At 36.7% G+C, this 9,649-nt stretch overlaps 1 protein-coding gene across 1 annotated transcript in view; it reads right to left on the minus strand.

The window, feature by feature from the left end:
* The window catches only part of FREM1 (FRAS1 related extracellular matrix 1), a 150,189-nt gene that overhangs the window by 65,655 nt on the left and 74,885 nt on the right, over positions 1-9,649 (minus strand). Inside the window, exons 17-19 of the mRNA XM_004677672.1 lie at positions 8,729-8,923; positions 7,481-7,666; positions 2,405-2,601 (exon numbers count right to left, since the gene is read on the minus strand). Of these exons, the coding sequence (XP_004677729.1) occupies positions 2,405-2,601; positions 7,481-7,666; positions 8,729-8,923 (578 nt within the window). The remainder of the gene's footprint in view (positions 1-2,404; positions 2,602-7,480; positions 7,667-8,728; positions 8,924-9,649) is intronic.

The raw sequence follows: 9,649 nt of genomic DNA on the forward strand, positions 1-9,649 counted from the left end.
ATGCTGGTTTTCTTTCACGTAATCCTAGTTACTAAGAACTAAGCTGATATCATAATTAAACACACAGTGATTGAGATGTGAATTCATTTTTGACAATAACCTGCCTTTTCCTCAACAACTTTTTTTTTAAAGATTTATCTATTTATGCATACAGAACTGGGGTTCAGGCCAGAGGTGCAGGGGCGGTGAGAGGACTCACCAGAGACAGAGTGGGGAACAGAACAGGCAGACTGACGAAGTACTGCTGAGGGGAGCAGTGGGCGGGTCAGGAGAGGTCTGTAGGGCCATGTGGATCACTTCTGGGACATGAGAGGATCGAACTTATGCTGAAGTGGCTTTAGCTTCTTAGTGCTGTGCTTTAACCTGCTGCACCACCAGGGAGGGCCCATTTTTCTCAACAACTTTTAGAAGAAATCTGAAAACATGTTCTAATGATCTTGCTCTTAGGACTCCTCGACTCACGCTATGACAACCTTTCTCACTTTGAAATGGTAAATTTTTAATTCACAAGATGACTGGAGAAAGTCAGTTGAAAAAGATGTGGGATTTTCTTGCACCTTTAATTGTTTGTTGATATTATATAAAGAAAGGTTTAAACCTATATACACACAAAACAGTTCACTAGTAAACAGGTTTGAAATGTATTATAATTTAATAGCTCAACTTTTTTGCAAATTGCAGCGCAACTTGATGGAAGCCCAATTATCTATAAAACATAGTTTTCATGGGAAAGCAAAATAAATGTGACTTTTTAAAAAAAAATCACTTAAAGCTCAAAATGAGCTCTGCCAATAACTAACAAAGGGCTCCATAATTGTTAGCCTTCAACAGCTTCTGTAAGGAATACACAGGTAAAAGTATGATTACTTTCAAAGAGCAAGGGACAATTTCCCTGAGGTTTAATTATTTCAGAAACCCCCAACCCTAGAAAGACACAAGACAATAGCAGTAGGTAAAGATGGTATCATTTGTAGATGATTTTCTCTCTCATAATTACTGAAGGGCTCTCTAGAGAAACCCATGTGCCAACAGAAGAGAAAAGGCAGGAACAGGCATTCAAATCTCATCCAGAAGAAGCTCTCCTATGGCATTAAGATTCAGTAGAAAATTAAAATCAAATACCTTAGCATTTAGGATTTTATGACAGATTCATTTAGGATTTATGAAAATAAGGCAAGATGATAGCTTCAAATAGATATTTGCTTTGATCAATGTCAGGGGGAAAAAATATGACAAACACAATAACAGCGATAATCTAAATAGCACCTCTTTATTAACGGTCTAGTGTGTCCTGACCACCTTGATTATCATGCTAACCCTTAAGGAAGAGCTGATACACACTTTATATATGAAGACAGAAGTATAGAGAAAAATAACTTAACTAAGACTCTACTGCTAGGAAACAGCAACATCTAAGTCTCTATGACTCCAAAACCTGTGTTCATCCATTTAACCAATATTTGTTATTCATATTTGAGGGTTAAGTAATCATGTGTGTGTCTGTGGGTGTATGTATTTAAAGGAATTGTTTAAAAGAATTATATGTTGAGGAAAAAATTGCCAATGCACATAATTAATATTCAGGTAATATAGAGTGTAGTGGATATAATATGATCCCTGATTTGTAAAGAAAACATACTAAAAACATACTCTACATACACACACATTGGCAGTGTGGAAATTGCTTTTGTGCAGTAATTAGTAAAAACTCAACTTCTGGGGAGTGACTATGAGTAAGATTATTAAAGAGGAAGAATTTCATAATTCTCTTTATATGTTTCTCAACATTCTCATTTGCTTAACTGCATAAACTTATGTTTACCTTTTAAAAGACAAGTATTACCTGAAACGTGATAGTTTAACTATACATCTGAATTTTAAATGAAACTAAAAAATATTATTATATAAATCATTTTCAAATGGCATGAAAATAATCAAAATGTGTTTTTAAATTTTCTATAACTATGTAAAAAATACTGGCATCTCTGAGTTAGTGTTTTTATGCCTCATGTTTTTAGTTACTAACTGGCAATAATATCACCCTAAGTCCCTATTAGATATATTCATATAAATGCAATAATATCACCCTAAACCCCTATTAGGTATATTCATATAAATGCACATAAAGATTTGAAATAGTTCCTACAAACAAATAAATATTCCATCCTATGAACATACAACTATAACTGCACCCATATAATTGACATGTTAGCAAATAAGATTATCATTTCTATCATCACTATTATTAGGTGTCTACTTTTCAAGTGATTATATTGCATAAAATAGATTATTATCCTCTCCACCCCCCACCAGCTTAATGTGTTATGTGCATCCATATCAACATGAATGGACAAGTGAAAGCCATAAAATTATAAGAGAAATTGAAAATTCTGATTTTGCTTACAGTAATATTCTGCACTACAAAATCAGGAACTTCATCATTCGTGGGTTTGATTATAACATAAAATGGTATCTCCAAGGACCGTCGCTTCCCATCTGTGACATATATCATGAACTGGTCAGCAGTTGGTTCCATCCGCAGATGCCTAGACTGCACATAGTTAATATGCAAAGCCTTCATGTCTTTCCACTTAAATGAGCCTAGAATACAGCAAGATATAGCAGGTAAGTAAAAAAGCATTTCTTCCAAGCTCTTTGTACTCAATCATTAGCCCAATAGCCTATTTCTTAGCAAAGCAAGTAAGAGAATCATGACAAGCTATCAGGGCTGTTATCATGACTGTCAACCATCAACATGAAACAGATATCTATAAATCACATAGGACTAAGTTGCACGGACAGCAGAAAGGCAGTAACTGCTACCCAGATGTATAGGGACTTCATAACCTACACTAGAATGAAAGTCAGTGGGACCTTCTGTTGATTAAAACCACCTCTTCTGAATGAGCACTTCTTATGGTTGAATAAGAAAGAGGCCATCTCTTGCATATAAAAGTAAAATGAAAGTCAATCATCTGTCTACTTAATGTACACAGGAAGCAACTGGTTAAACTGAGTAAAATCACTGACCTGCTGATTTGGTACTTTAACACTGCTATCAATCAAGAGAAAAAATGTAATATGTTGAACATTAAGTCATGAGATGAACTATATAACTCTTAATGCAATTAATCTTTTCCTCTCAGTTTTATTAAGATATATAGGTCTATGGCACTGGGTAAGTTTTAGATAACAGTGTTATATTTCAATGTACATATATTAAGGAATGTTTACTGCAATAAGGTTGGTTAACACCTACCTCACAGATTTACCATTTTGTTGTTTTTAGGGCAAGGACATTAAAATTCTACTCTCAAAGCAATTTTTTTTCTTTTTTTTTTAAGATTTATTTATTTATTCATACAGAACTGGGGTACAAGCCAGAGGTGCAGGGGCAGTGAGAGGATTCACCAGAGACAGTGGAACAGTCTCTGAGAGGATTCACTCAGAGACAGTCTGCAGAACAGGCAGACTGACAAAGTACACTGCTGAGGGGAGCAGCTGGTGGGTCAGGAGAGGTCTGCCATGTCATGTGGTCACCGCCGGGGTAGGGGATCAAACTCACAGTGTAGTGGTTGTGGCCAGCTTACAGTACTGCTCTTAACCTGATGCACCACCAGGGAGGGCCTCTCAAAGCAATTTTTATATACAATATGACATTGTTAACTATAGCCACATACCATACCTCAAATTCCCCTCCCCATAAATAATTTGCTTTATAACTGTAAATTTGTAACGTTGAGCAAATCTCCCCATTTCCCCAGTCACCAGTTCCTGGCAGCTACAATTCTAATGCCTTTATGAATTTAATGTTTTTAGGTTATACATAAGTGAGATCATACCATTTTAAATTTCTTTTTCTGACTTATTTTAGTTAGCATAGTACCCTCCCGTTATATCTGCATTATTGCAAATGGCTGGATTTCCCCATTTATGGATGAATAATGTTCCACTGTATCTCTATACCATGACTTCTTTATCCATTCACTTATCAAATGTACACAGGTTATTTCTATATTTTGGCTATTAAGAATAATAGCACAGGCCCTCCCTGGTGGCGCAGTGGGTTAAAGCATAGCACTAAGAAGCTTAAGCCACTTCCACATGAGTTCGATTCCCACCTGCCCTGGGGGAGATCCACATGGCGCAGGCAGACCTCTCCTGACCCGCCTGTTGCTCCCCTCAGCAGTGTACTTTGTCGATCTGCCTGTTCTGCTCCCCACTCTGTCTCTGGTGTATCCTCTCACTCTCTGCATCTCTGGCCTGTATCCCAGTTCTGTATGAATAAATACATCTTTAAAAAAAAAAAAAAGAATAATAGCACAACAAACATGGGAAGGCAGATATCTTTTGGGGATGGTTATTTCACTTCCTTAGACTATACAACTAGAAGTGGGATTGCTGTATCATATCACACTTTATATTTTTATATAAAGAGTTATTTATGCATACAGAACTGGGGTACAGACCAGAGGTGTAGAGGCAGTGAGAGGATTCACCAGAGACAGAGTGGGGAGCAGAACAGGCCAACTGACCAAGTACACTGCTTGAGGGGAGCACCGGCCATGTCAGGAGAGGTCTGCCGAGCTGTGTGGATCACCCCCAGGACATGCAAGGACTGAACTCGTTCTGAAGTAGATTTAGCTTCCTAGTGCTATGCTTTAACCTGCTGCGCCACCAGGGAGGGCTCTGCACTTTATATTTTTGACAAACCTCCATGCTGTTTTCCATAGTCCTGACCAATTTAGACTACCACCAACAAGTACATAAGGGGTTCTGTTTTCTCTAAATGCTCACTGGCATTTTGCTTTTATTAACTTAATGACAATTATATCTTATAGTTTTCATTTGCATTTTTCTGCTGATTTGTAATGTTGGAATTGTCTTCATATACCTCTCAGAGATTAAGACTTCTTTGGAGAGATATATTCTAGTCCTCTGCCCATTTTTAAATTTAATTTTTCACTTGTTTTTGTTTTGTCATTTAATATATGAGATCCTTATTTCAGATAATAACTTCTCATCTGGTATATGGTTGGCAAATATCTTCTTTCACTCCACAGACTATTTTTTGATTTTGTTTATGATTTTTTTTCTGTACAGAAGAATTTTTTCATACTCACAGCCCCAGAATTTTTTAATTTGTTGTAGTCCTAATGATGATTTGTTGTTTTTGTTACTTATCCAAAAATACCACTTAAGACCAATGTGAAAAAGTTCTTTATTTTCTTCAAGGAGTTTTAGAGCTTCAACTCTTACATCTTAAATTCCTTTAGAGCTGGTTTTTTTTTTAATAGTGCAAGATGGGTTTTAGTTTCATTACTTTTTTACAAGTCATCCTCCAGCTTTCTAAAAACACTTATTGAAGAAGCTATTTTTTCTCCATTGACTATTGTTGGCCCCTCTGTCAAATATATGTTGACCATACATGTGTAGGTTTATTTTTAAATTCTTGGTTCTACTGCACCAGCCTATGTATCCATGCTCATGCCAGTGCCAAACTATTTTCATTACTATAATTTTGAAATATAATTTGAAACCATAAAGTGTAATTCCCCTAGCTTTTTTTCTTTTTGGGATTGCTTTAGCTATTCAGGGTTTGTGGTTCTATACAAATTTGGGGGCTGTTTTTTACATTTCTGTGAAAAATGTCATTTGTTATCTCCTTCTGCTAGCTTTGGACTTTATTTAGTCTTTTTTTTTTTTTTTTTTTTAGTTTTCTGAGGGTAAAGTTCAGTTGCTTAGTTGAGATCCTCCTTTATTTTAATCATTCTAAACTTCCCTCTGCATCTCACAACTTTTGGTATCTTTGTTTCACCTTAATTTGTTTCAATTATTTTCTTATTTCATCTTTTACCTATTGGCTGTTCAAGAATATGTTGTTAATTTTCCATATATTTGTGAATTAAGTAGTTTTCTCCCTGTTCTTGATTTCTAATTTTATAACATTGTGATGAGAAAAGACATTTGGTATGATTACAATCTTATTGTTAAATTTGCTGAGACTGGTTTTGTGATCTATATGATCTATTCTGGAGGATATTCCATGTGTGTTTGAGAAGAATATCTATTCTGCTACTATTAGATAGAATGTTCTGTCCATTTTGCCTAAAGTATACTTCAAATACAGTATTTCCTTGCTGACCTTTTATCTGAATGATTCATACACAGTTGACATTCCCTGATCATTCTGTGTTGTTGTCTATACTCCCTTAAGATATATTAGTATTTATTTAGTATATTTAGGTTCTCCAATGTTAGGCACCTGTAAATTTTTAGTTGTTACAAAACTTGATGAATTGACCCTTTTATCATTATATAATGAACTTCATTGTCCCTTACTGCAATTTGACTTGAAGTATATTTCATCTGACATAGGCATAATTATTCTAGGCACTTTTAGTTTCAGTTTTCCATCTCTTTACTTGAAACTATGTGTTTCCTTGAAGTTGAAGGAGAATTCTTGTAGGCAGCATCTAGCTGAATTCTCACTTTTCCTATCAATTCGGTCATTCTATTCATGTAGCCTTTGTCATGTTTAAAAAGGATATGTCTCAAAAGGAGTTTAGATAATCATTTACTTCTAAAGTGTTGTCTCTGTATGATTTTGTTTTTGGCTTCTGTCTTGGTTTTTGTTGTTTTATTTATGTCTGAAAGACAAGAGCTGTTTAAATGTAAGACATATTTTGTTTTCAAAATTAATGTCATCTGCTTCAATCTTTCAGACTTTCTGTTATTCCTATGGTATATTCACTAGCTTTTCCACCAACATCTATTAATAACACTAAAGGATTATGTAACCTAATCTCTGTGAGTTCCCAACAGATTTATTCCATCACAGTAGTCCATGTTATATTAAAAATATCATTTCTTCAGTGTTTATTGTTTTATTTTATTTTGAAGTAAACATGCAGATCTAGAGAAATTCAAAGTAGAAAAATGTGCGCATTTTTTTCTCTCTTTTTAAGTAAACTGCTGAGGGGAGCAGTGGGTGGGTCAGGAGAGGTCTGCCACGCCACGAGGTTTACCTTGGGGCAGAAGATTGAACTCACACTGAAGCAGCTGCAGCTAGCTTGCAGTGTTGTGCCCTAGCCCACTGCGCCACCAGGTTGGGCCCAAATGTATTTTTTTTTTATGCGTGCATATAGAAATGGGGTACAGGCCAGAGGTTCAGGGGCGGCGAGAGGCTCCACCAGAGACAGAGTGGGGAGCAGAGCAGGCAGATCCACGAAGCACACTGCTGAGGGGAGCAGAGGGCGGGTCAGGAGAGGTCTGCGGCGCCATGTGGTCACCTCCAGGACAGAATCGAACTCATGCGGAAGTGGTTTAAGCTTCTCAGTGCAGTGCTTTAACCTGCCACGCCACCAGAGAGGGCCCCCAAATGTATTTTTAAGTCCTAACCCAAGAATTAAGAATTTTTGGGTCACACATGTTCATAAGCAAGAGATGAGTTACTACTGCTCATGAAGCCATGACTTACCTATACTGATGCCCATATTGCTTTTTTCAAAACCTGCAGAAGGGAGTATGTTTTCCATGTAACCAAACTGAGGAGGTGAAGCCAAAACAAATTCCAAGTCATCTGCTGCAGTGTCAGGATCAGTGGCAGACAAATGGCCAATGGTGAGGGCTGCTGAGAAACCCTCCTCTACAACGAACAAGCTACCTGTGTACAAATAATAACAAATTATGACTTAGCATGGAATCCTCTAATCAGAACAGTAAGGACAAACGGGAGCGATTTAAATTCCAATTCAGAGACAGCTCCCACATGCAAATAAACTTCCACAGGAGATGTTCCTTTGGCATAATTTCTTATTACAGTGAAAATATTCAGAGGTAATGGGTGGAATTTAATTTGACTTATGGAATTATATTTTCTTTCTTGTACAAGCAAGCCAGACGATAATGGAAAGACAGCAGAAATACTAAATGCTCTCGTACAGCCCTTTAGTCATTCTCAAGGAACTCTGATTTCCCTGGTGTCTCTACAGAAGTGACAAATGAAAATAAGAATTGCCAAACTGTTTTAATGATAAGCCACTAAATGTAGTTTATGTACTCTTCAAGATCAGTTGTTACCTCTGTTTGTCAGAGCGTTAATTGCCTGCGAGCTATTATGAATTGTTCACAACGAACAGTTTTTTCATGCCTTTGTGCTTAATTATTCTGCTGGGATAATGCTTCCTTTCCAGAACATTGCTTGGAAGATAGTTTGCAAATTACAATAACATTCATACATATGCTTGCATTTTTTTCCTGAGAAACAGAACATATACATAATGTCTATGAAAAGATGACTTTCTAAAAAGCAAATAAGGTTAAATGTATATAAATGGCCTCTCTGGTATACTCATTCTGTTCTAATAGAAATTATTGTAGATAAAATAAATTACTCTTTCTCTAGCAGGCAAATGATGTTTTCCCGTGTGAAATTAAAACAAAATATTTGAGGACTCCAACGCTTCATCATTCTCTCTGTGTCTCTCATATACATTTATATTCTCCCTATATACAGAAATATTTAAATGTTTAATGAGAACATTGTTTGCCCTATAATCTTTTATAGATTTGAAGATTTCCAAAAATTTGCTTTGACACAACTATTGGAGCAATTCTTTAGGAAGTTTTCTCTTTTGAATATAAGTAAACAGCATCATTTCACTGAACCACAGGTATGACACTAGATGAGAAAAGAGGATTTCAACAGAAAAGAAAATATTGCCACCTATTGTGATTGAAGGTGGTTGGTTGTCCACTGGATGTACTGTGATGTTGAGATCATACACTGGAAAGGGCTCACGAAGAGGAACAGTCGGAAGAGGTCCATTGTAGCAACAGTCATTCACAAAAGGGCCAGCTTCTCCATCCGAAACCACCAACGTAATGGTGTCAAAACAAGGTTCTGTGCCAATCTCATCACCTGGAAGACACAACAATAACTGAAACCTGCCCTTTTAAAAACTCGAATACCAAGATACAAAATAAAAATCTACTCACACCTCTTCTACAAGCATACACTGGCTAGGAAAAGAACTTATGTGGCTAACATGTAAAACAGCTTTCTCCCTGTGAAATTAAATACAGTCATGAAAAGAAGGCAAAAATGCTTGCCCATCTGTTGCCTCTGGGGAAATCCCTGCCAGTCATCTATCACCACAGGGAGAGGCAAAAGGGGGCTAACAAGGGTCTGAGAGTTCACACATGAACAAGAGAGAGACATGAATCTTAACTACTGATGGTTTCATTCTCCCCTCTTAATTGTTTAGTGTTAAGATCGACCTCAGGGAGAGCAGAAGGCACCCTTGTCCCTTTGGAGATTGTCTCCCAACTGTATTAACCACCTTAAATGAACAACCATCGATCACATAAGCAATTATGAGAAACAGACCAAGGTAGATAGGTGAATATGAAGATAGTCTATATTTTGTCATTTGTTTCAATATTTTCCTCATTACATAATAGCCAAGATAATTTTTTTTTCTTAAAGATTCATCCATTTATTCATACAGAACTGGGGTACAGGCCAGAGATGTGGAGGGTGATAAGATTCACCAGAGACAGAGTGGGGAGCAGAACAGACAGATGATCAAAGTACACTGCTGAGGGGAGCAGTGGGCGGGCCAGGAGAGGTTCTGCCACGCCATGT

The sequence above is a fragment of the Condylura cristata genome, unplaced genomic scaffold (assembly GCF_000260355.1).
Source record: "Condylura cristata isolate star-nosed mole 26May11 unplaced genomic scaffold, ConCri1.0 scaffold00006, whole genome shotgun sequence".
NCBI lineage: Eukaryota > Metazoa > Chordata > Mammalia > Eulipotyphla > Talpidae > Condylura > Condylura cristata.